The sequence below is a fragment of the Kwoniella shivajii genome, chromosome 10 (assembly GCF_035658355.1).
Source record: "Kwoniella shivajii chromosome 10, complete sequence".
Taxonomy (NCBI): domain Eukaryota; kingdom Fungi; phylum Basidiomycota; class Tremellomycetes; order Tremellales; family Cryptococcaceae; genus Kwoniella; species Kwoniella shivajii.
The window spans coordinates 1,358,598-1,385,011 of record NC_085917.1 but is presented as its reverse complement, the minus strand read 5'-3'; the positions used below and the strand labels follow the sequence as shown (position 1 = coordinate 1,385,011).

Below are 26,414 nucleotides of genomic sequence, written 5' to 3'. Positions count from 1 at the left end.
AGTACGACTCATCGTGATTCACAATCCTGATGATCAGTCAGTGATCGCCAATAACGCCACATGCGATACATGCGTATTATCTCTATCTATAATGAGTGTACAACCTAATCCTAATCACTGTCATCATCACTACCGTACCCTCCAACAAGAGAAGCGATGCCTGCTGGTTTTGGTGGTATTTTCCTTTCTTTCATTCTCTGTTGATTATCCAAAGCTTGTTTCTTAGCTAATTCCGCATAAAACTTTAGATTATCCAATGCGTCTGCATCGAAGAATCCATTTCCACTTTTGACTTTCTTAGCTGGTCTTCCTTCTTCCTCGGTAGGTTCTTCAGGATACTCATCTTCTTCCTCTTCTTGAGCTTTTGTTGCTCCAATATGATAGAAATCTTGCTCATCACCTTCCTCCAAAGCTCGAATAGTCTGTGTAGCCTCTACAAGATCTTCATCTAACATTCCTGCTATAGCATTCTGTCCCATCTCTTGTATTCTCTTAGCTTCAGCTTTTATTTCTCCTGGATTAGGATCTTCCGTTGCCCATCTGTAGTGGAGGAGCGAGATCAGCTACATACGATTCCAAAGGTGAGGGGAGGGGTTAAAGCACTTACCTAACATTGATTATTTCATCACCATCCATACTTTGATTCGCCATAGCTTCTTTTGCGAATTGAGCGTTCAATTCTGAATCATACATGACGAATGCAACACCACGATTATACAGTATATTCCCTAATTTCAGAATTGACATTTCACAGTTCCATTGAATATCAGCCAACATGTTACCTCTTTTTTTTCTATTTTGTGCACAGGAAATACGACGAGATTGACATGAACGACTTACATCTTAAGATTTTACCCCATTCACCAAAATGTCTCAGTAGAGTTTCTTCCGCTTGTTTCTTGTCTGGACTTTCTTGTATTTTCCCTATATATAAAGTCCTGTTGACTCTATTGAAGGATCCAACACCACCCATATCATCTCTATAATCACCATGTTTCTCCCTTCCAAAACAGTCTCGAGAATTATCAGGTAGTTGATCTATGAAATCGCCTCATTGTCAGAAAACTGGATCACATGGAGCAAATTGGATGTGACTGGACGAGACACTCACGACTTGGTAACGGTAATCGATGAAGGAAATTACACTCGTATCTAATAAAGCCCAAATCATCGTCAGCACCATAGGCAGTCAGTTTCTGATCGTATAACGCTCAAGATTTACCCATAAGGACAGTATCCTCTCGCAAAGAACAAGCAACAGTACTTGTTACCTGTAGCATCTGCTCTCGTATATCCAGCATCTCGAATTATGATACATCTTGTTTGAGCTTTCGTTTTACTGATAACAACGAATTTTGTGAGCTAAACCAATGATCACGAGTTGAGGACATGATTAGGCTTACTTTGCTAAAGCATCCTCTTTATCTCCTCCAGCCCACTTGTTATACCACACATCTAGATATAATCTATCAGTACGGTTTCATATACCAGTAATGGTAGTTTCATGAACTTACTATACTCCTTTCCAGGTTGGATCATCTCTGTTTTATCTATTTCTCCATGTTCGACCTGCTTTCGAGCCGGCCTTAGCTTCCGCTTGGGAGCCACTGAGGTCTCACTAGTAGGTGGCTGAGTGACCGCGTTCATTCTAAGGATATGTTTTTAGTAGAAAGTGAAAGATCACAGATGCTTTAAACTTGTTTAACTTGTTGAAGGTTGTTGTTGAACAAGATGGAATTCGAAATGGTCGCAATCGATGTTACGTAATCTGCCAACTTACCGATCTCTGGTTGTTGGTGATTTATGACGATGCAATTCACTTGCTTTCTGAACATTTCGTAGGATTGAAATATCTAAACGACTATACATAGTAAACAGCTCTTGATATCCTCTTGGAGACATCTCGGAAACCAAAGAAAGGACATCAAGATGAGCGAGGAAGAAGAGACGTTGTTAGCCGACGAAGCCTTCTTGGAGCTCTTAAATACAGCTGCCAACCCTTCATCGAACGATGCTTTGTCGAGCGATGAGCTAGCGTCAGCTTTAGGTATCAATGGACCTCTGGACAGAAAAGGAGCTTTGGATCTCCTGGAAAGAGAACTGCTTGCTCCAGTGAGCAATCTTGGAGGAGACGAACTATGGCGGTGGCAAGTGTAAGCAACTATTTATCGTTATATTCCCCGTGACGTTTTGTCTGAGTCTCATAATCGCCGATTATTATGAAACTTACTTAGCTGATCGGTCTTTCTTTGTAGACAACCTCATGTAGATCTTCCCATACCTCCTTTAACATTGGAACCTTTACATCAGACTCACACTGTCACACCTGCATTCAAAGGTATAGATGGTGAATTCACGCATTGGAGAGAAGGATTAGCCCCTAAACCACCCGCTCATCCTACACTCTCGTCATCGACTACCAGAGCACCAGGATCGTCACAAAACTTTGTCAGGGGGAAAGGAACGTATGCACCTTTCCAACCTGGAGGTTTGGAAGAAGCTGCTAAGCCAGAAGAAACGGAAGATGAACATCAAGAAGAAGAAGAAGAAGGTTGGAAAACTAAAGCTCCGGGAATGAGGAGAGGTTTGAAGTTGGAAGGAGGTAAGTACTTCTCTCTCTAATCTATCGGTACTTCTTTATTTTCAAGTGTTGGTCTGACTTGAGGTTGTTGTAGCCGATGAATTCCTCGCCGAAATGCTGGGTCAACAGTCAATAGCAGCAAAAGCTAAGCGAAGACGACGAGAAGGGGAATTTGAACCTCAATTAACCGTATCTAGATTGGGTGACGAAGAAGCTGAGATTGAAGAAATAAGTGCGGATAGCCAGGCTGGACCAAGTAATAAGAATGTGGACGACTTGCTACCGATCGGTGTACGTGCCATCATCTTCAAACTCACGTTTGGATTTTATTGCTGATGACCAACGATATATGCTTTTTAGCGACTTCCTGCTCCTCCACCTCCGAGAAGACAGTTCAAAGCCGCTGTGCATAAAGAATGGGCTCATGTGGTAGACGTCAATCAGAAACTCGTCAACGTACGTTGTATCCACACTATGATCTCTAATACGACACTGATTTTTTACCCAGTTCGATGAGCTGGTACCGGAAATGGCTAGAGAGGTAAGTAAACACCCCAGCTTAGCTCAATCATTATTTACACTCATGCTTATAATATATGTAGTATCCTTTCGAGCTCGACAATTTTCAAAAAGAAGCTGTATATCGACTTGAGATGGGTGATAGTGTCTTCGTTGCCGCTCATACGTCTGCCGGTAAGACTGTAGTAGCGGAATACGCTATCGCATTAGCTGCAAAACATATGACCAGGTGAGTCTCTCATTATTTATAGTATCGCAACATGATGACTGATGTACTGGAGATAGAGCGATATACACATCACCTATTAAAGCTCTTTCCAATCAAAAATTTCGAGACTTCAAAACTACCTTTGATCCTTCGACGGTCGGTATATTGACAGGAGATGTCCAGATTAATGCAGAAGGAAGCTGTTTGATTGTAAGCTTGGTCTTGTTTTGTCGACTCAAAACCTAGGAATCTTGCTTACACGGCAGCTTAGATGACTACGGAAATTTTGCGAAGCATGTTGTACAAAGGAGCAGATTTAATCAGAGATGTCGAATTCGTTATTTTCGACGAGGTCCATTATGTCAATGATGCTGAGGTAAGTTGTGTCAATTTTTGACAATGTGCTTTAGCTGATTGAGATGGTCAGCGAGGAGTTGTCTGGGAAGAAGTCATCATCATGTTGCCAGAGCATGTGAACATCATTCTGCTCTCAGCTACCGTACCAAATACAAAGGAATTCGCAGATTGGGTTGGGTGAGTGCTTTACGTTGCTGAGATACTTCAGTGCTGAGAGTCCTGTAGACGCACGAAGAAGAAGGACATATACGTAATTTCGACACCTATGCGGCCAGTACCTCTTGAACACTTCTTATGGGCAGGACGAGACATACACAAGATTGTTGACTCAAAATCACATTTCTTGGGTGATGGTTACAAGGCGGCTCAAGAAGCTACGCGTCGAAAACAAGATAAAGAGCGTGAAGCAGCTGGCCTACCACCTGTTCAAAGGACAGGAGGAAGAGGGGGCGCTCCTATCAAAGCCAAAGATCTACCAACGGGGAAAAACGCTCCTTTCACTAAACCAGGAGCTGGACGTGGTCACTCAAACAGAGCAGGTGGGAATGGAGCACCTGCGCCAGCTGCTGCTGGAAGAGGAGGAGCAGGCGGGAGAGGAGGAAGAGGGGGAGGTTTCGGTGGTAGGCCAAGTCATCAACTGGATCAGAACGTCTGGACTCACCTCATCAACTATCTGAAGAAGAACAATCTGCTCCCTGTAGTCAGTTTTGTCTTCAGTAAGAAGCGATGTGAAGAATATGCTCAAACACTCAGTATGGATTTAAATTCAGCAAAGGAAAAAAGTGAGGTCCACACAACCTGGGAAAGAGCTTTGACTAGATTGAAAGGTATGTCCAATGGCTTTTTTGCAGAAGACTTCAGCTGATATATGTTGGCGTAGGATCCGATAAAACGTTACCACAGATATTGCGAATGAGAGATCTACTGAGTAGAGGTATTGGTGTCCATCATGGTGGTCTGCTACCATTAGTGAAAGGTGAGCTATGGTTTTGTATGATTTTTTAAAAAAACTTCCAACTCATCAGCATTATTCTTTCAATAGAGGTCGTGGAATTGCTGTTCTCTCGGGGATTAGTCAAGGTACTCTTCGCTACCGAGACCTTTGCCATGGTGAGTAACACAGTTACCTTATGAATGGCTTGGCCATATGCTGACATCCTGCCGGATCTGAAGGGTGTCAACATGCCTGCTAAATGTGTTGTCTTCTCTGGTATTCGGAAACATGATGGTCAATCTTTCCGAAATCTTCTTCCGGGAGAATACACCCAAATGGCTGGAAGAGCTGGACGAAGAGGTTTAGATACGACCGGTACTGTCATCCTCTTGAGTGGAGACGAACTGCCTTCTGTGACGGAATTGAACGAAATGATGCTTGGTACACCCAATCGATTGTCCTCACAGTTCAGATTGACATACAATATGATTTTGAACTTGTTGCGAGTAGAAGCGCTCAGAGTAGAAGAGATGATCAAGAGAAGTTTCTCGGAAAATGCAACCCAAAAGATGGCACCTGAGCAACAACGTCAAATTGCGCATGTACGTGATCTTCGATGTCTTTCAACAGTACGGCAATGCTAATGATGTGTGGATCATCGTAGGCCGAGAAGGAATTAGCTCGATTACCAAGCGTTAACTGTGATATCTGCAAAACCGACATTGACGCATTCTATCAACTGTCTTCGGAAGTGGTTCGAGTAAACCAGTCATTGTTCAAGCAAGCTTCTTATGCTCAAAACGCAACTAAAATATTCGTACCTGGACGGGTGGTAATATTGCGAAATGGAGTAAGCTTGAGCCATCCCCTGAGATTCAACACATAATCAAAGATACGAACAAAGTAGCTGACATTGTTATTCCATGCAGCACCTTCCTGGAAATCTAGCTGTTCTTCTTCGAAGCGCTACAAGTCTTACTATCGATGGCGTCAAGTCCGATGCTAAGGCTTGGAGGATGTTGGTACTTGTAACACCAGGTCAAAGATCAAAGAAAGAAGGTCAGTGGCTGGTTTATCTTTGCTGTCCCTCTACATGCTGTCCAGAGAATATTGCGCTGAGTGTATTGGCCGTGTAGATGTGAAGGAATCCGATGTACCACCTCGATGGCCACCCGTCTTACCGAAAGGCTCGTTCCCTAATCCTCAATGGGAAATTGGAATATACGATACCACAAGTTTCTCTTTTGTCACTAAAGAGCTTCTGAAGGTAAGTCAATCTCTCTTTCGTATGATTGGAGTTCAGTACTCACGCATCTACTACCAGGTTGATCACTCCGGTATAGTGGACAAGAGCAGTAAAGAGCCAAGAGATAAAGCTCTGCATGATCTCACAATTCTGCACGAAGATTTGTCGACACTTCCAGAATTGCCTGAAGTGGATTGGTCCAGAATCAGAACGGTCGAGTTCCAGGAGGCGATAAGACAGCGGGCTATCTTGCATGACAGGCTAGTGAAGCTAGGTTGTCAATTGTGTGAAGATTTCCAAGAGCACGTAAGTTTCTTTCAGTCTCCCTAAAGCTGAGTATATTTGCAAATACTCATGTGTGTTGTTCTTTTAACAAAGTACGCAATACTGCATGAGCGGAAAGTAGTCGAGTCTGGATTGACTTCACTCAAACTTGCTTTATCGGATCAAAATCTTGAATTACTACCAGATTACGAATCAAGAGTTGAAGTCTTGAAAAAATTGTCATTCATCGATGATAACTCTACTGTCCTTCTGAAAGGGAGAGTAGCTTGTGAAATCAATTCTGCACCTGAATTGATATTGACTGAATTGATATTGGAAAACATTTTGGCGGATTATACACCTGAAGAAGTTGTTGCATTGCTATCAATATTTGTCTTTGTTGAAAAAACAGATAGTCAACCTATGATTGAACCGAAGATACAGCAAGGTTTAGATGTCATCTATAGAATAGCAGATCAAGTTGAAAGGGAACAAGATAAATGTAGTGTTCAGTACGATGAATTTGAACAGAAGTACAAAGTTGGACTGGTAGAAGTTGTCTATGAATGGGCAAAAGGAATGGTGAGTGGAACATCTCATGGCGCGATCTGATGTAGTCAAAATCTGCCTCAAATGTTCTGAGGTGAAACTGTTGGCTGACACACCAGACTTCTGGATAGCCGTTCAACCAAATCACCGAGCTCACAGATGTACCTGAAGGAACGATAGTCCGAGTCATCACAAGATTAGATGAGACTTGTAGAGAAGTCAGAGATGCAGCTCGAGTTATCGGTGATGCAGATCTGTTCCAAAAGATGGAAGCTGCTCAAGCTCTTATCAAGAGGGATAGTGAGTTATCTCGACATCGATCACCAGTAAACATCATCGTTGAGATCGCGTGCTGACATTCCGCTCCGATGTTAGTCGTATTCGCTGCTAGTTTGGTAGGTCGTGTCGTGTTCAGCAGAGAGACAAGCATGCTAATCAGAGTGTATCCTCACAGTATCTATAAATCGCATTTTCTCCCCACATCGGCATCGCTATATCTTTGCATATTTTTATATTATGAATAATAATGGCAGAACAACATCATGCATAAAATCAAATGTTCCAATCCTCATCCTGATCTCTGAATGTCTGTGGGACATTCCCAACTCCAACCTTTGACACCGCTATCCTCGAATAATTTACTAATTTCGTTTTCGATTTGTTTATTCTTTTCATCTTGTTCTTTGTCATATAATTGCGAATTATTGACTTGACTCCATTTTTGCAACGTAGAATGTAATTGATCTAAATCAGTACATCCAACTACGATTGGAACTTTTTTCCCATCAACTTGATTTAGACGTCTATATCCGAATCTCAATGAAACATCTTCCAAAGTAGTCCCTTTTGATCTACATATATCAGAAGCTTTTCTTGTTGTTTCCCATAAATCAGAATATGATCTTGCAGGATGCCAAGATGGGCCTCCATGAGAAGTCAAAACACCCATAGCTAAAGGTGCAGCCGAAACGACCTGTTCAACTTTTGCTATTTCATTCAGAGCTTTCAGGTATCCTGATGATAAAGTGTCATTCTGTATTGTGTGATGACCATAAGTCTGGATGACATCTAATGGTTTCTTGGAGATTGAATTTGAAAGTGTTAATAGGGATATCCGAAGTAAGACAGGTAATGGATATCCTGCTATTCCAACTTTTAATATTTTACCTTGATCTTGTAATTCCCTTAATTCTTCGATGGCTCCCAGTAAGATCTGTTCCTCTTTCGTAGGTTCCATGGATGAAGATAAGATCGCTGAGAGTGACGATATTGATTTACCGGAATATGAAGGTGGTGGTAGGATATATTCTAAATCGTGTAGATCTGTTGACGTAGCCGTGAGGGATCAGCTCCTTCCTATCACGATTGTCACGATTCCAACACGATATGAGACCAGAGACCAGAGATCAGAGACCAGAAAGAACAGAAACTAATACTCACAAACAACATCGAGATAATCCGTGTTTAACCTTTTCAAACTTCTTTCGACACTTTTCCTCACTGATACTCTATCGAAATGATGATCTTTTGAATTTGGACCGAATTTTCCTACTTTTGTTATCAAATGATAGGATCCTCTTGGATAATCTGATTCCAACGCTTTGAATATGTTTCCTAGTACTATCTCGGATGGATGATACCATGGTGCTGGAAAATAACAAGTTGAGAGAAAACGATACAAGTCAAGCGGTCAGCTACTCCAAAATTGTACTGTACGAGAAATTTGGTTGTATCGAACTAATCATAAAAACTCTCACACGTATCAAAAGCCTTCATACCGCATCTCATAGCTAACCTTACCACTCTCAGTGGTATACTGGATTTCACATTATCGTCATCGGCATATATCCCATATCCAAATGTTGAACAACCGAGTATCAACGGTGGGTAGATCATTCGCCTGTCATTAGGTGATTTGAGCGCCTGAATTATGACAACGAATAATGAAAGCAATTATATCAGCTTTGTTCAACGTTGTTTGCCGAGGAGAGCGGACTGTGGTTGCACCGAGGAGAGGAAAGACCAGTCGAGAATAAGCAGAAGAGAAGCACTATATTACTGACTTTTGGCAGCAGCTCACTGTTTCCAGATGGTTTATCAATATCTTCATCTGGGATAGAAGATAGGTCGAATCCCTCAATAGTCGGTTCAGGTTGATCAGGATGGTACGGAGAGAGATATGACATGTTCGCGAGTCGAGTCACTGATTTGAAAGGTTTGTTGCACTGTATTGTAAAATGTGGTAGAGGTCTGTGAATTAGGTTGGAGGACAGCAACCTCATCTATCTTTTCCAGTTGAGATGATACTTTCCGTCGTTTGAAGATACAGAGACTTACATTTCGAATGAGAGTGACTGCATCTCATGAGATATGCGATGGCACCGGGTAATCAAATGGTAGTCATTTGCACGTGGCAACCACGCTGAGGTAACGGGATCAAATCATCACTGAACGCGTGTGGGGTGATGAAAAGCAATAACAAAACGATAAACAACATCAACAACAACAACAACTACAACAACAACAACTACACTGAGAAGGATCATATTAACCATCCTCATCTGTGCTCCATACATCCCTGACATCTTCTCGAACGCCGCAACACAGTCATTTAAGAGGGTAAACAAGATGCCACCTACAAGGTCGACGCATAACAAGACACCAAAGAAATCCATAGCTTCATCAAGTAAAAAAACACTTGATGCTATACCTCCCGTCGATATTCCTGAGAGTATAACTCCAGGTTACACTTACAAACCTCTTGGAGAGAAGAAAGTGTTGAACGAGGATGAACGTGCCAAGCTGATCCATGAGGTAAGTGCCTATACTATTGTATGAAGGTGAAGGTGTATATGTGAATGTTGGATCTGGTGTCAAGGAAGGCCGAAGACGAAATGTCTCTTACCATAATGAAATCCCCAAAATCCGTTCAGAAAAACAAGCTAATGATTGTACTCGCTCGTCCACTGTAGCTGGTAGGATTCTATCCTCGAACACTATGTCACGATATAACGGAAGCTGCTCGAAGTGAAGTATATTCAACCGTAAATTCAATTGAAGATTGGGCAAGAAGTGCGACTGGTAATAATCCTAAGTTGGAGACTGAATTAGCCACTGTAAGTTGATTTCATCATGTCCGCATACGCCAAGGAACAGAATGGGCAGGAAGTGTATCTATCTTCCAACCCCACTGAAAATTGAACAGTGCGAATCGTATGACAGATGAAGTTTGCTGACTGAATGAATGAAACAGGGATTGGTAGCACTTGAAACTCTACTTGAATCACATATAGATAAAGCATTCGATAAATTTACAGCATGGGTTTTAAGAAATGCTTTTGAATTTTCACCTGAACTACAAGTCGTCCTTGTGAGTTCTCATATCTGCATAAATATATCCTCTCGTCTTTCCATGTTATGTTGTAGGAACATCAATCCGTAGCTGATGTCATGATATGATGATACGGTATTAGCCATGGCAAAAAGGTTTGGATTTTCAACGAGGTGAATACGTATCAACTGATATGGGTGGACAAGAAGGATTAGATAGTTCTTTAGATCAAATGAGATTGAAAGTTGAGCAGGTGGGTTCCATTGATCTTCTTCTAAACCCAAATCCCTCATTCACACGTTCATTCTGATCTGACTGGTCATGTCGTTTTACATCTTCCTATCTCATATGGACAAAAATTGTTGTTCGTGAACTAATCTGAGATTAAATTACATTCGATGCGTAGTCACGATTATTAGCTCAAAAATTGGAATTGGCAGAAAAGAAATTAGATAAAAGATTAGCAATAGCTAAACAACGTAAGAATGAAGTTGGTTTCTTGAAAGAAATCATCGATTCTGCTGGATGTAAGTTGATCATTTCTCCTCCTCGTTATGTGTTCACTGTCTATTCCCCTGCATCGCTTGCATGCTCATCACAAATTCAAATAATATATAGTAAACCCATTACCTAAACCATCTTCTCAACTCTTACCTACCCTGATATCATTACACACATCCTTACAACCTCTTGAACCCATATCTCCCACTATGCCCAACTTCACATCTGCCGCAGGACCAGGTGCGGGTATAGGGGAACATACAAAAGCTTGGGAATTGGGCAGAGCAGCATATCTCAATTGGGCACTCAATAAAGTTATCCCACCTTCTTCTACATCTGCATCCACCTCAGCATCAACAGGTACTGTGTTGGGTGGTTCCACCAAAGGCAGTGGAGAAGGTGATATCTTAGATAGGATAGAAATGGATATCAAAGATGTCGTAGGTGACCAACCTCTAGAAAGCGAAAAGATTTTAGGAAATTTATGATCTTTACTTTTCAATAATTTTATCAATGCTTCGTCGCTCGATCAAGCATTAGGTGGTGATTCTGTTGTATTTCCCTTGCTATGAATACTAAATGGCCGTTTGGATCATCGTACAGGACATTCTCAGTGATTCCAGAATTAGATTCATCCATTGCTTACCGCACACTCATTCAGTACTGCTCCGCGAATCGATAGATATTCAAACCTTTTCGGGATACACAATACATAGAATCACCTCTTCTCTTCTCGGCTTCTCTATATGAACAATTCTTATCAAACCATCCTCAGATCCCTCACACTTCACTTCTCGAGTTCATACTAACATCGATTGGTTCTGACTGATTTGACTTATCGATTCGAAGGAGGGAAAACTTACAAAAACAAGCAACGAAACGAAAGTTCTACAACGGACAGCTTTTTCTTGGTAAAGAAGTATATACAAAAAGTAAAAATTGATTTCAACAGACAAATAAGTGACTTAGTATAATCTACAACTTGAAATGGATAAAGGAATGGGATATTACAAAATGAAAGAGGGTGATTCGAGAGGAAAATAATTTATTCGCCAAGTTGCATCAGACCTGCGATAGTTCCAACACTACCCAAAGCTGCTCCCAGAGCTATGAGACCAATTGTGGAACCTACTCGTCGGAGCCTCTTTATAGGTCTGTCAGCTGTCGGACCGTTGCCAGGTGAAGTCATAGCGGCGATGTCGTTGTGATGATCAGACTGATCAGAGTTGATGATGGTGAACTCTTCAGGTAAAGATCGCTTCTTCGCACTTGGAGGTGTGATTGGACCCTCCGAAGAGACTTCGCTAATTGATGGCGTGCGAGGTCGTGCGATGAGATCGTCGGTAGAAGTATTGACGTCTTTGACAGGCAAACCAGGAGTGGTTCCTGTGTCATGTGACTAGGATTAGCGACATGGCCAAGCTGCATTAAAAGCGATCTCTTACCTTCCATATATCCAACGGCCTGAGGCATGCGTGTGAAGGCGGCTTCCATCGGCACGATATTAGACAGATATCTGCAGATAACGTTACATTTGTACTCACGCATTGAAGTTACTGCTGGCGCCGCCTGGTCCTCCGCTTCAATCTCTCGCGATTTGGTTTCGAGGGAGGATTCATTCATGTTTCCGACTTCATTCACAGCTTCCTTCTCGTTGATCACCTCCTTATCATTGGCGGCATCTCGACAAGTTTCGCTGTCGACGGCTCGAGAGGGATCTTCATGAGACACGGGCACGACTGATTGATCGATGGATTCGGGTATTGCTTCGTGGATTGAAGTTTCACTAATCAATACAATCAGCTTTAAGCATCGTTACAATGCCTCACGCGACTCACTTTGCCACCGGACCAGAAGAAGACAGATCGTCCAACGGGAGTGAAGAATGATCGATTATGGCATCCATTGTCAGCCCAGTCTGCTCTCGAGCGACCTTCTGTTCGGTCGCACTAGAAATCAGGAACGGGAAGTTCTTCTCGGCTTCACTTGATTGAGCGCGAGGACCAAATTGGATGGATGGAACAGGGGCTCGTCGATCTTCCTCTTCATCAGCGTCTACAACATCCTCGTTATCTTCCTCGTCATCTTCCTCTTCATCTTGATCGATGTCCTCATCTTCGTCTTCATCCTCGTCTTCATCCTGATCCTCATCCATCTCAGAGAGTTCTGATTCTTCTGCATCTTCCTCCTCATTGTAACTTCTCTCGCTTCCACTAACATTCTCAGAATCGTTCTCTTCCTCACTATCGTATTCCTGCTCCGAGATTTCCATACTGGATTCACGAGAATACTTGTCCTCTTCATCTGATTCATTTTCGTTGTCGTCTTCGTGATAATACGCGTGATGGGTATGATTGTCTGGAGTGACAGACGAAGCACCGTCATCTTCAGAGTCTTCGCCTTCCAGTTCTTCACCTTCGAGTTCCGCTTCCTCGTCGTATCGTTCATTGTTATCCTGATCTTCTTCTTCCTCACTTGGGTCTTCTTCTTCCTCATCTTGGACAATGTCGCCACTCACTTCTTCGCACAATTCTTCAGGTTCAATTACCAATCGTGTCTCGCCAATAGGCTGATTATTCCCCATAGTATTGTCGTTGTCATTAACCTTCCATAATGTGTCAGAAAAGTTGTCTCTGGTTCCGGAAAAGAGAGATGCGGCAGGGGTAGGCGAAGGTGATCTAGCGGCTTGAGATAGTACTGGAGATACAGGACTGTAGTACGGCGATAGTTCTCTCGTCGAGTAGGGAAGACCGATGGATTCAGCACGAGGAACATCTTCTTCGTCTTCAGAACTGTACGAATACCATGCTCCGTAAAGAGCGGATTCTTCCTCTTCGGGAATGACGAGCGTCCTGGCAGGATCCTCGCTGGCCATCGCAGGATTGGGAACAATCACTTTCGGGATCCTTGAGGTGATGGGTGACCAAGGCAAAATAGATCCAGGTTCTAAAGCCGCGAATCCTGGACTCATGATGTACGGACAAAAAAGCGGCTGAACTGGTTCATCTGCAGAGACTGAAATTGGTGAAGGTGATCCACTTTTAACGGCAAGAGGTTTGATTTGTACATCTGCTTCTCGAACACCCATGATTTCTGGGCCTTCAGAGTCTTCGTAGTCTGTCACAGAGTCGTTGTCCAAGTCCATGTCTTCCGATGATCCTCGAGGTAGAGATTGTTCTTCCTCGCTGATGTAGAGCACAGAAGCAGGAACACCATAAGTGTTTCTCTTGTGTATAACCTCAGGAGCAGTATTTTCCTGATCAGAATCGCCATGTTCGGAATCAGATTGAATTGAGATAGGAGATCGAGGTCGAGGTGAAACTATATTAATGGGAGAATATTTTGATAAACCTTGACCGTGAGATTGAGTCTGGGACTGAGTTTGTGATTGACCTCGAGGTTGAGTAGGTTTGAAAACCAATCTCGAGATAATCTCATTGTGAGTCGTATTGTATGATGAGGTTGTATCGTGATCATCTGTGATGTTTGGATTCTGATCAAGAAGGGCGAAGTCAACGACATCACGTTGAGTTTGAGAGGAAAGATTATCGCTCATATTGGTGACCGTATTGAACGGAGTCTGATTGTCGTAATTTAAAAGGGTAGAGGTGGCTATCTTTATCTCATTTGTGTTTTCATATCGATAAGTTTGAGTATCTTTGACTATTCTTCTTAGTCTGTCTTCCTCATTGGTACTGAGGAATTTACCTTGTGCGACATCAGATTTGATCTTGCCAATTTTCTTCCGTTCACCATTTTGAGTAGATCCTTTACCCAATTCAGGATATCTGAATTTGACTTTGAGTTGAATAGGATCGTACCAAACCTCATCGGCGAGCAATCTTTTACCTAATTCAATGGTATCTCCTTCCAGCAACTGGATGGGTGAAAACGGGTCTAGGGGGATTTGATCAGAGGCGAATGCGGGTTTCAGGTTTGTCTTATGCATCGAAGCGAGATCGGTGATATAGACATGTCCGTTGGGAGTGATGTTGAGTTGAGCGTGAGATCTGGAGATGATGGGTGACTCGAATCGCTATATCCCAGTCACGTCAGCTTTTGGTTTCAATACTAATCTAGCCACAGAATCTTCCAAAGCTGACGATATGATCCGATCGTAATCCACGGAGGCGGTTTATGATTGCCGCGGTAATGCAGCAACACTTACTCCTTCTTTGCCGATCGAGACACTACTCTTTCTGCCAAGGATGATGCCGCCGCCCACCAAGGCTTTAGATTCCTTTCGAGTGGTAGCGAGTAGAGCAGGAAGGGTGAAGTAGGTGATTTCAGATGTAGTCGAAAGGATCAAGGACAGGAACCAGTCTAAAGCAGAGAGATAAGTTAGTCCACAACCATTTATACAGGAAGAAAAACATAGGTGCAGAAGGAAAGAAGGTGACCATTCATTATACTGATGTGAGAGTACAAACGGTCGCATAAGGACAATATGTAGTCTCCGAACAAAGTCATAGGATATGAAGATGTTTGCAGAGTAAGGATGGAGCAAATGATCTCAGGTAGTAGAGGTAGAGATCGCCGTCTCTATGAGATCAAGGTATGAACTCACCTGAAGGAGGTGCAACCTCTTTGCCTTCCATCTCGAAGTGTCTTATCAATGGGTTTGTCAAGCGGCAATGTTCTCGCTTCGAGCGAGTATGTATTGTGTCAGCCCTACTTCACCTTGTAGTCGCTTTGGTTCGGTGGTACGGACGGTATGAGGCTTAGAGTGAAGTAAAACAATTAGCACGACAGAGCCAATAGTCAAATCAGAAGAAGAAGAAGAAGAAAGGATAAGTGTAGCAGTGATCTATGTATGATGGGAAAGCAACTTGGTCACACTGGGACGTGAATTAAACACAGTTGTGATAACCGGATTTCTTAAGATCTACCACTCGTTAACCGGTCCTCCCGCTTTATCACCCCGACCCTTGAAACTTTCCTTATCAGTTGAGATAGATAACAGTGGCGCCACTTTCATTCCCAATCCCAATCCCCATCCCAAAAAGAAGAAGAACGGCATAAGACGTTGAAAGGAAACATTGGTCACCTGCTATACACTCATCCCTTATACTGTTCTCATGTATCCCTCTAGAAGGATATAGAATTCAAACTACACGTTGCATATATTACTTCCATTCACAATCAGACTGTGGTCGCTAAGCTACATTATTCGTTATCATCGTTTCAAACTCAACTTGGCTAGTCAAATGCCAGCTCCAACTCTAAAGCATCCCCTTTCTACCTTGTATCGAGAAACACATTATCGATAAGTGACTCCTCCTCGTTTCAAGAAACTATCCCATCTAATGCTTGAGCTTCTCTTTAATCTTACCGAATAGACCTCTTTTCTTCTCGCTACTTCCACTCTCCTTTCTCGCATGTCCACTACTCGCGGAAGTTTTACTAATTGGTGAAGCATGTCCATTCCCACTAGCAGGCGCACTTGGTGTTGATGCTGCAGTTGTTTTGGGGATAGGCGAAGAAGGAACGTGGTCGTGTTTGACACCAGCAATGTCTTTAGCATTATCAACTGAAGTTGGATGAGGTAAATCCGAAGAAGAGGGGGTAGATTCCCGAAGAGGAGTCGAGGTTGACACTGGTATTTGAGTAGGCCCATTGGCAGGTGGTTCGGTATTGACTTTATAAGTTGATGATGAAGATTCTTCAGGGGGTATGTCGGAAGATTGAGCAGGTGCATCAACCAGAGCTTCAGCTCTATGTTTCTCTTCGTTCAGCTTGTTTTGGGAGGTTCCGGATGATCCTGTGGTCTCTTGCGAAGGGTAAGTGCCTGGCTCTCTTGATGCCCCTTCGATATCTCTGGTGGAGGGATATCCGATTCCTTCATGTTCATTACCAGGAGTCAAAGAAGTAGTATGATTTGGTCCGGTTCCAAGTGTAGTTGATTTCTGGCCTTGATCAATAGCAAAAGTGTCCAATTCTTCATGTTCAGGAACAGTGATGCCCTCGCCGGAAAGATGTGAAGGCTTGCTCCTGCCTTCGTGACCATGTCTAATGGCTGTCACACTAGCAGAAGAAGTGGTTCTTTCGTTTGCGTGTCGAGTGTCAGGGACGGCCAATGGCGAGAAGCTAGGAGATGTTTCTTCGCCTTCGGTAACGCTAGTAGGGGATATAGTTGAAGTAGCAGGAGTAGAACGGTTCTCTTCGAATTGGCTTTCATCGACAGAGGCAGGGGACAGTGTTGAAGTAGCTGGAGTGGATCCACTTTCTACCGTTGAGTTTGGTTCAGGAGCCGTCATAAGGGTTTTCGTTTCCGAAGAGGAAGTACCCAGTGCGGAAGACACATCGGTCGCCCCTTTATTTGCGCCAGTGAAAAGGTTAGTTGCAGGAAGGGGTGCAGCCAAAGCACCATAAGCGGTGGATGGTACGTGTCGTTTGGTTGGCTCGGCTCTGAAAGTCTCGGAAGGACCTGCACCAAATGAAGACGCAGTAGTGGTAGGAGCGACTGCTTCGGATCTTTCGGGCGCCGAAGAACTAGGCTCAATGACGGAAGAGCCAGAAGAAGGACCGTCAAAACTGGTAACATCTTTAGCAGAAGAAGAGCTGGCGGGCTCAATGACGGAAGAGCTAGATGGAGGAGCGCTAGCACTGGTGATAGCTTTAGAGGTCGACTCGTCTTCGTGACCAGCAAAATTGGCAGAGCCAGAAGAACCAGCCGAAGAGGATGCAGGGTTGAGCTCTTGGTAGGCGTTGGTTGCTGCAAACAGACAACAATACCGAAATCAGTAAGATTCTCTTGATCTTTTTAGGTGGGCCTATATACATGCTAGACATACCTTTCTCATCAGGAAGGATAGCTTCGCCAGTCTCTCCGATTTGACCAGGAAGAGCTCCTACACCACCCGAGGTCTCTCCAGGGAGGACACCTTGATTTTCGTGAGATGGAAGGGAGGGGGTAGGTTCTTCGCAGTTGAGTAGATGTCAGCGGGTTTTTGGCTTGTTACATACTCAACAGAACAGGACTCACTCTTCTCATCAGGGAGAACAGCAACACCTGATTCGTTAGATGTACCGGGTAAAGCTCCAACACCGGAAGTGTGTTCACCAGGAACAGCACCTGCAGGTTCTTCGGATGGCAAAGAGTATCTTGGTAGCACTGTGATTTATATGATCAGCAAGAGCAAAAAGCCTGTCGCATGATCATCGGCGGTAGGTAGAAATTGTAGAGGCGAACAGGGACGATCTTGAGCTGAAGCACTCACTTCCTACACCAGGTCGACCAACACCTGAAGGTAAGACACCAGGGGGACCAGCATGTGCTAGAGCATTGTCAACGAATCCGGAAAGGTTTTTACGGAACTCGGAATCCTTGTTGAGCGTCGCAGATGCACGTCCTGCGATAATTAAGCGGGATTAGTCCAAGCCACACGTAGGTAGACTTCAAATAATGTTATCTAATGGAACTCACGTTGGGTGTTCTGCAAAGTTCCCTGTACATCTCCTACGACTTTGTTGGCTCTTTCTTTAGCTACATCGAAAAGCGCGGTGATACTTGATCTTCTATCCGAGGGAGGGGAGACACCAAGCTGAGTAGTGGAGGTAGTTGTTGATGTGGTCGGTGATAATTTGGGGGAGGCAGGGGAGGTCGAGAAAGCATCTTTGATAGGAGAAGGTATAACTGCGAAAGCTGCTCGACCGACTTTATCTAGACCATCTGCGACATCCTCGTAAATGCTAGACGGTGCGTAGGGAGTAGTTCCAGGGAAAGGTACAGTTTTGGTCACTATGCAATGTCATTATTGGCTGTCAAAGCAGTGGAAAGGTAAGAAAATCAGGTCAAAAATGGAATTTGACTTACTTCCCCAACCGCCTGGTAGCTCGAGGCCAGGAGTCATCTCACCTGTAGATGTTCTTGTAAAGGAAGGAATAGCACTCTTTGGTATGGCACCTTGATTTGGCGCTTGAGGTTGAGCTTGACTTTGAGCGGCGATAGGTTTGGATTCTGAGGTAGTTGTGGACTGAGTACCTGCTAATTGTCTCGCAGCTTGTTCTCTACCTGATAATTCACTTGAAATTCCAGCTGTGCTACCTCTTCTAACTTGTTGAGTTTGGGGAGTTGGGTCTAATAAATCGGCACCTTTCTCTTGAATATGCTTCCATTCATCTTGTGATAATTCCTCTGGTTTGACCGAAGTTGAAGGAGATACTTGAGCAGTTATCGCAGCTGCTTCCGCAGCTTTTTTAGCTTGCAAATCTGCTCTTGTTAGACCTTGCGAATGAAGTTGACCTGTTGCTGGATTGATGGAAGTACCAGGTTTTGGTACTAATGGAGAATAACCTAATCCACCGAAACGTGAAGGATCGACTTGATCATTCAATTCAGCTGATGTTATAGGTGAGACTTGAGCTGTTATGGCTGCTGCTTCAGCTGCTTTCTTAGCTTGTAATTCGGCTCTAGTCATCCCTTCTTGATGGGGTTTACCGGTGTTAGGATCAATGGAAGTCCCGGGTTTGGGTACATTAGAGGAGGTGCCTAATCCACCGCCTGTCACTCCTACTTGTTGGGATGAAGGTGCATCTCCAGCTTGAACGAATCCAGAAGTCTGTGCTGTGGGTCCAGGAACGTAGTGAATCCCCGCCATGTTGGGCAAGAACGACATGTTGTCGAAGATCTATGACACTGATGGGATACAGGTTTAAACAAAGCGTGAGATGGCGGTAGAAGAAGACTGACAGTATCTTCAATGGTGGGATGATGGAGATCTGAGTGGTCGAAGAGATACAACACGAAGCATGGAAGTGTAAATATAGATGTGATTGTCCCAAAGAAAGGGGGAACATTGAAAAGAAAATGGGAAGCTAGGGGTTGTTGTGACGGGAATGGAATTATATGGAATGACGTCACTGCCATAATATATCGCAATCAAGTTGGCAACTAGTGCAATCTACGTCACTTTTCAGTGGCAATATGAATAAATAATACAGTTAACAGGAGTGGTAGCTATAATCAACACACCCCCCCCCTCCCAAGTGAGCCCCTCAGCCCCTCTCTAAGAACCGTATGAACAGCATCTTGGGGCTTTCATTCATCGGTTGAAATGCAATGATGATCGAAATAACCTCTGAAAAATAATAGGGCTTCCCCCATACGTTCCTGCTCACCACGATGGGGAAGCTGTTGATTGTCTACGACAAGGACACCATGTCAAGTCAACAGAGTGCCTCTTCCTCCGCTGCATTTGGTTGACAGAGAGATATACATGCAAAATGAGGTGTGATCCATACTCGGCATTTCGGTCCGGTCTCCTGTTCAAATGAGTGGTAACGTCCCAAATAAACAGAGATTTTGTGTGATAATAACATATGCCGCGGGTTTTGTAAGAATCTGCGTGCAATCGAACAATGAGACTAGCTAGGTGAGCATGTATTTTGCGTGAGCTGTAAGATACCCCGTACGTGACCTTTCAATCCCCGATTCATATATGACTGTGACACGGAACGGAATCAATTTGGAATGGCAGTGTGATAGGACTCTATACATCCACAACATTCGCCGTACATTGGTCTGTCTCATATCCCCCTTTGGTTTGTTCGTCAAAAAAGTTCACATCGCGAGTCGTGACTCGTGTGCATGTGAGGTGTCCGCCGGTAACAGCAACATCAGGCAAATTCATCCACCGTGATATAACCCCCCCACTTTTGTCCCAGAGAAATCCCGTTAATTGAAATATGAAAAAAAGGCACGTTGTACTAACCTAACTCCTCTGTTATTGAGTGGCTTTTTTATTACATGATTGTTTACCCTGATCTTATAAAAGGGGACCATGCATGAAATCTTAAAGGTGATTTTGTAATGCCATATTAATGGGATATTGTAATCATGGCTTGAGGAATTTCGAAAGGTACGAGCAGTTTTGTAATCGATTATTAGTCTCCATGGGATCCAAAACTAATTTAATTAATATACTTCGAGTAGAGAGTACCGTGTTGGGATATTTGGTACCTGAAAACAGACAGGAAACAGGAAGTGGTAATATCAATACTCTAAACAGCAACAACAATCCCACTCCCTCTTACAACTCCAGCAAACGATACAATCATCATTTCCACAAGTATTGGAATAGATTGTTCAATCGATTCGAGACAGTCGAGACAGGAACACCATCAGTATTCAAACACCATACTCGAACAAAAGACAACAGACGAATCCAAGATACCATTTCCTTAAAGGTATTCATATTGATAATCGCGACCAGGAAGATCAGAGTCGAGCATTGGATTGAGGTCGTAGATGACATTCAGAAGGAGAGGTACGATAGAAAAGTAAACAAATAGCAAGGACGCATCGACCTTGAGTCAAGGGATCTGTAGAGTGATTAGGAAACCCCTCATATCTTCGTTCATTCGTCAACTGTTTCACCAAACTATTGATCACATCTTCGTCCACGGATTTCACTCGAGCCGACCACGACCCAGGCCTTTGGTCGTCCACTGATCAAGATGGACACCAATAATCCCACTCCCACGGCTTCTACTTCCTCCTCTTCATCCTCTTCCACTTCTGTGCCAGCTGAGAAACCTAAGAAATTCAAGTTGGATCCCATGTCCTTACTACTTCCACACGAAAGACCTAAACCTCAGACACAACCACAATCACATTCACAGCCTATACAAAATAGACTTCCTCAACCCAACAGTGGCGCTGGCGGTGGTCTAGGACTGACGAATCCAGGCTATATGGCAATGATGAAACAACAGCAGCAGCAACAACAACAAGCTGGACCGAGTAGATTACCTAATCAAGGTTCCTCAAGTGGTGGGGTCGATCCCAGACAAACCGTCTCTATGGGTGAACAAAGTGGCAGAAAAGGTGATGGGACACCCACAACAGTGACAGGTCCCGGGAAACAAGGTGAGTTTTCGATGATTCCGTGTCCGGTAAAAACGCAGATGGGCCAAGGGAGGGACCGGTATAGTAAATCAATCAATCAAATGGATATATGGGTTTTCGAAATCGTGCAGATACAATATACCCTTGCTTTGGGCTCCAGGAGACGCTTGATATCTGCTCTTTGCTATTGGCATCGTGTGGGTCGAAGACCAGAAAACAAGGCGGTCTCACATATGCAGGCTGAATGTGCTCAAGGGGCCACCTAAAAGATGTACTGCAGAATAGATGCAAATCTGGAAGATAGGGCTAACCCTGTCAATTCTTCTTATCTAGGTCAAGCGTATCTACAATCTCAAATATCAGCACAAACACTTCCCATCTCCCCACCTGCGTCATTAATGTCAACGCCTCCACCTGTACAGTGGGATTCATCGTCCATGTCTTCCACGCCATATTCTATTGACGGACTTTCATCTATATCTTCTCAATACTCGCATGGCCCGGCATACTACCCTTTGAGAGGGAGTAAAGTTCGACTTGAAGATTGGGAAATTGTTGAGACTCTAGGTACTGGTACGTTTGGACGAGTATTACTTGTTCGACAAAGACCTTCTTATCGACCGACACCATATCATCCTATCTTCCCACATTTATTCCAATCTCTTGATCCACTTTCACCCAGTCCATCCTCAACACAACAATCAGATAATCAATTACCACATTTCGCAATGAAAGTGTTGAAAAAATCTGAAATCGTAAGATTGAAACAAGTCGAGCATATCAATAGTGAACGATCAATATTAGAAAGAATAAGGCATCCTTTCGTTGTTGAACTGTACGCAAACTATCAAGATCAATTAAACGTTTACATGTTGTTATCATACATCCCAGGAGGAGAATTGTTCTCTCATTTAAGAAGAGCAGGAAGGTTTTCAGCAGATGTAACGAGATTTTATCTAGCCTCGATCATCTTAGCAATCGAATATCTACATTCCCACAATATCATTTATCGTGACTTGAAACCTGAAAACCTATTATTGGATAGACACGGATATTTGAGAATAGCAGATTTTGGATTCGCTAAAATAGTCGAAGACAGAACATTCACTTTGTGTGGTACACCAGAATACTTGGCGCCGGAAATCGTACTTTCACAAGGTCATGGGAAAGCTGTTGATTGGTGGGCATTAGGTATATTAGCTTTCGAAATGTTAGCTGGATATCCACCTTTCTTCGATGATCATCCTTTAGGTATCTATGAGAAAATCCTAAGAGGTGACGTAGCTTTCCCAAGTCATATCGATCCTTATGCCAAAGACTTGATTAGAGGTCTATTGACTGCGGATAGAAGTGAAAGGTTAGGAAACTTGAGAGGTGGCGCAAAAGATGTCATGTCACATGCTTGGTTCGCAGGTGTAGATTGGAGAACTTTGGAAAGAAAAGAAATTGGTGCTCCTATAGTTCCAAGGGTAGCTAGTATGGGTGAGTGAAATGTCTCACTAACGAATTATGTTTTCAATGAATCTTTTGGCTGATTTCCCTTTGTTATAATTTAGGCGACTCACAAAACTTTCAACGTTATCCACCACCTAGACCACATGAATTACCGGGAATATTCGGTCAACCGTACGATATAACAACAGATCAATATGGTGATTTATTCCAAGAATTCAGTTTCCCGTCAATGTCGAGTACTGGATCAATGGGAGAGAAAGGTTCTCCCTTAATGGGAGATCTGAGATAAGAATGGATTCAAACGATCATTCAGGTGTACAAGAAGAAGAAGAAGAAGAATCGAAATGTTTTCTATGATGAGGAGGAATCCATACACCGTGTGTTTCATATGATTGAGAAAACGGACTCAGAGGTCATTGTAAGGAGGAACCTCGCATAATGAAAAGAGAGAAAAAATGGATCAACTCAGGAATTGAGGAAACAAGGCAAAAGGCGAAAAACAGCTTGTTATGTAGTAACGAGATGGACAATAGGGAAGAAGCGAATTCTTCAATAAGAAATTCCTGTATATACATACATCTTTATCATACTCATGTATAGAATCCTAAGTGTACAGTAACACAGGTTTATGCATATAAAGAGGGATCTCTTGATATTTGAATCATTTCTTCGACTGCTATCAGATCAATTCCATGCTTGTGCTCATGATCAACCTTGTTGCACATCCGGTGCATCCGGCCCGACGGAAATGACCGAACAACTTTCAATGAAATACTGGTAGATTTCTAATCGAAGAGACAAATTCAGCGGCAACACGGAAGAGACTGATGTTTATCTTACAGGTATACAGCTGAAAAGCAGTGATTGCGTGCAGCAAACAGGCTGCAGCAGGAACAGTACAGCAATCTCTTGCTTCAGTCATGACATCGGGATACATCAGATCGACTCCTAATCCCGATGCACCAAATGCACCTTCTCGCTTTGTATATTCTCCAATATCCTTCTTCGCATATGTCCTTTACCTCCTTCTGATTCCCCTTTATGTACCGTATCTTGTCCTTGTACACTGTTCGACATCTCGACCATTTCCTAGCTGGACATTGGACCGTAGAATATCAACGAGGCTCGGTAAGCTGCAAGCTACTTTATTGGGTTACTGGATAGTCCCTATATTAGAAGATGAGTGGTCGATCCAACCGTATGAGACCTACACCGAAGCGCAGCGGAAAGATGAGATACTCCTAGAAGTAGTCAGCCTGAAGCCTGTAAACAAAGAATGCATCAAAGGAATAGCAGATGTGAACGGGGTGGAAAGTGTCAAAAGACCCGGATTTTGGATAACACCTAATGGAGCTAAAGGCCGAGGTGGCGCAGAGAGGACGCAGGGAGAAAAGGTTATATTACATGTGCACGGAGGGTACGTTGAGCTCTAGATTTCTTCGACGATGACAAAAGTCTATTCTCGAATTGGATAGGAAGCCTCGGGCACTGATTTTCTCGTGCATATACATACAGTGGATATATCCGAGGACATCCTCTGTGGACTCCATTCCCAATGGAAATTGCCAAGGCTACAAAGCTTCGATGTCTGAGTGAGTGGTTCTCATAGATCTAGCAATTTCTCACCTTCTTCCACTCCCAAAGGACAACGGTACTCGTATTCGCTCGTCTCCATCTGTATTAACCTTTTTGATTGTTTTGACCCTTTGATTGACCAGGTGTAAATTATCGTAAAACACTCGACGGCAAATCATCTTTTCCAGCACCTCTATTAGATATTTTGTCAGCATATATTTATTTAACTGAAACACTTCATTTCCACTCTGGTTCCATAATTGTCTTAGGCGAATCAGCAGGTGGACATTTACTTTTATTCTTATCACAATATTTACGAGATTTGGGTTTGAGTCAACCTGGTTGTTTCATCTTATCTTCACCTTGGGTGGATTTCACTTTACCCAATACGAACTCTTCATATACTTTGAACTCGTCTTTCGATCAACTCTCACCTCTTAGGTTAGGCAGAGCTATCAAATCCGCTACTAGATATTATACGGACGAATTCAAGGTGTCATCTTATGCGAGTCCATGTAAAATGACCACAGGAGGTTGGAATTATCTAGCGAAGAGTGAAACGAAGATTTATGTACATTATGGAGGAAGAGAATTGTTTCATGACGAGATTGTGACATTGGGTAAATCAATGAAATCGGATCAAGTGGAATTGACGGTGAGACTTGTGAGTAACTTCCCTTTCTCGAATCATTAGTTGCTCTTTCAGCTTTCGCTCGTATCATTCGAAATCCAATCGAAAGAGAGATTCGAAATATCAAGCGTCTAGCGGAATATCACCATGACATACACTGAGTCTGTTGATTGTCCAGGATCCCGATGGACTGCATACAAGCGGTATGAATGGTCCAGCTGGAGAAATCTTCAAAAAGGATCTTTTGGAAATGTTATCGAAATGACATCGTGAATATACCTTGCGACCATTATCTATCGCATAAGGTGGACTTGTTATGCTCGACTCCAGTATAAAGACCTGACAATCCATTTCATCAATCTCCTTTGATTATGGACCTCGATCGATGGCCACAATGTCATGTATCATACTCACACTAGTCGCACTGAGTATATCATGTGTTGTATCCTTTGTGATCTTTGATAAGTGCTACAGGTGCTCTTCCCTTATGGGCACACGCAAAGTGTATACTGTGTCAGGAGAATGTATGATATCGACTCAGTGGATAAGAGAAGATTGGAGTAGCTCTACAGTATATTTTCATTCCTGTAACCCATCCTTACGTCTAAACCTGACTTAAGGTTCAATAACCATTCTCTCGAAAATCCAGAAATCAAACCAAAAAGCCACAAAAACAGTGTAAAAGTAGGCTTTATCTGCAATACAGTAAACAATCCTACAGCCCCGACAGAGCAGGAGAACTTCGTCTCAAATATTGTGATCCCCCAGACTATAAAAGTGTACAATACGATCAATCAAGCAATCCAAGGGATATGGGAAAATCCAGTACGAAATCAGGTGGCAGCAGAACTACAGAAAGTAGTCTTGGCGGAAGTGGTACAAGTAGTAGTGGTAGTAGTAGTACCAGCACTCATCGTAATAAAACGAACATAGATTCTGCTTCTTCAACTCTTGGAAAGATACCAAAACGATATATACGTGAGTATGAGTCTGTTCATCTTCCTTGGTGATACAGTACAATAACTTATGTACCGGGATCCTGATGAATGACTCCATGCCAATTGCATCTTTATGATCTATCTAGCAATACTATTCACTTCAATCGCAATAATCGTAATAATCATTCTTATCATAATCGCCTTATTCTTATTACAACGAAAAGGTATTATAACACTAAGAAAGGCTTGGAAAAGATGTAGACATTGTAAGAAACACTTAAAACCAGGTGAAAAAGTAGAAACAATCGTGTCTGGATCTAGCTGTTTTTCAATACCTATTTACGTTCATGTGGATTGTCTAGAAGCGTATAACAATCTCAAAGAGAATGAATGATGAGATGTATGCATTGTGATGTCGTAAGTGTAGCTTGATACGCCTGGAATCTAGCTACAGTAGCGCAGTGTGTAATCGAATC

The 26,414-nt window shown here is 43.0% G+C and overlaps 8 protein-coding genes across 8 annotated transcripts; 4 read left to right on the top strand and 4 right to left on the bottom strand.

The window, feature by feature from the left end:
* Positions 1–110: 110 nt before the first annotated feature.
* Positions 111–1,647, bottom strand: IL334_007394 (pre-mRNA-splicing factor CWC2; the record flags this gene model as incomplete). Its single annotated transcript, XM_062939084.1, has 7 exons — positions 111–540; positions 608–728; positions 841–1,038; positions 1,112–1,152; positions 1,223–1,339; positions 1,404–1,455; positions 1,515–1,647. 7 exons carry the CDS (start codon positions 1,645–1,647, stop codon positions 111–113), a joined length of 1,092 nt encoding a protein of 363 aa, XP_062795135.1.
* Positions 1,648–1,929: 282 nt separating this feature from the next.
* On the top strand, positions 1,930–7,121 carry IL334_007393 (uncharacterized protein; the record flags this gene model as incomplete). Its single annotated transcript, XM_062939083.1, has 21 exons — positions 1,930–2,153; positions 2,256–2,602; positions 2,676–2,872; positions 2,942–3,037; positions 3,090–3,122; positions 3,184–3,329; positions 3,386–3,518; positions 3,580–3,684; positions 3,736–3,842; positions 3,891–4,492; positions 4,546–4,641; positions 4,708–4,775; positions 4,839–5,201; positions 5,264–5,449; positions 5,529–5,658; positions 5,736–5,866; positions 5,924–6,151; positions 6,224–6,691; positions 6,790–6,958; positions 7,034–7,053; positions 7,113–7,121. 21 exons carry the CDS (start codon positions 1,930–1,932, stop codon positions 7,119–7,121), a joined length of 3,858 nt encoding a protein of 1,285 aa, XP_062795134.1.
* A 105-nt stretch (positions 7,122–7,226) lies between these two features.
* IL334_007392 (uncharacterized protein) lies at positions 7,227–8,844 on the bottom strand (the record flags this gene model as incomplete). Its single annotated transcript, XM_062939082.1, has 4 exons — positions 7,227–7,981; positions 8,099–8,305; positions 8,416–8,581; positions 8,722–8,844. The coding sequence occupies 4 exons, from the start codon at positions 8,842–8,844 to the stop codon at positions 7,227–7,229; spliced, it is 1,251 nt and encodes a 416-aa protein (XP_062795133.1).
* Positions 8,845–9,286: 442 nt separating this feature from the next.
* On the top strand, positions 9,287–10,978 carry IL334_007391 (uncharacterized protein; the record flags this gene model as incomplete). The annotated part of the gene is made up of 6 exons (XM_062939081.1): positions 9,287–9,472; positions 9,631–9,774; positions 9,912–10,028; positions 10,132–10,242; positions 10,396–10,516; positions 10,608–10,978. 6 exons carry the CDS (start codon positions 9,287–9,289, stop codon positions 10,976–10,978), a joined length of 1,050 nt encoding a protein of 349 aa, XP_062795132.1.
* A 557-nt stretch (positions 10,979–11,535) lies between these two features.
* Positions 11,536–15,088, bottom strand: IL334_007390 (uncharacterized protein; the record flags this gene model as incomplete). Its single annotated transcript, XM_062939080.1, has 5 exons — positions 11,536–11,876; positions 12,035–12,276; positions 12,329–14,526; positions 14,659–14,813; positions 15,058–15,088. 5 exons carry the CDS (start codon positions 15,086–15,088, stop codon positions 11,536–11,538), a joined length of 2,967 nt encoding a protein of 988 aa, XP_062795131.1.
* Positions 15,089–15,793: 705 nt separating this feature from the next.
* IL334_007389 (uncharacterized protein) lies at positions 15,794–19,108 on the bottom strand (the record flags this gene model as incomplete). Its single annotated transcript, XM_062939079.1, has 7 exons — positions 15,794–17,205; positions 17,285–17,410; positions 17,476–17,604; positions 17,711–17,842; positions 17,917–18,231; positions 18,307–18,396; positions 18,475–19,108. The coding sequence occupies 7 exons, from the start codon at positions 19,106–19,108 to the stop codon at positions 15,794–15,796; spliced, it is 2,838 nt and encodes a 945-aa protein (XP_062795130.1).
* Positions 19,109–20,948: 1,840 nt separating this feature from the next.
* Positions 20,949–23,083, top strand: IL334_007388 (uncharacterized protein; the record flags this gene model as incomplete). Its single annotated transcript, XM_062939078.1, has 3 exons — positions 20,949–21,360; positions 21,625–22,821; positions 22,896–23,083. The coding sequence occupies 3 exons, from the start codon at positions 20,949–20,951 to the stop codon at positions 23,081–23,083; spliced, it is 1,797 nt and encodes a 598-aa protein (XP_062795129.1).
* A 631-nt stretch (positions 23,084–23,714) lies between these two features.
* IL334_007387 (uncharacterized protein) lies at positions 23,715–25,265 on the top strand (the record flags this gene model as incomplete). Its single annotated transcript, XM_062939077.1, has 4 exons — positions 23,715–24,211; positions 24,310–24,386; positions 24,513–25,033; positions 25,179–25,265. The coding sequence occupies 4 exons, from the start codon at positions 23,715–23,717 to the stop codon at positions 25,263–25,265; spliced, it is 1,182 nt and encodes a 393-aa protein (XP_062795128.1).
* Between the last annotated feature and the right edge of the window lie 1,149 nt (positions 25,266–26,414).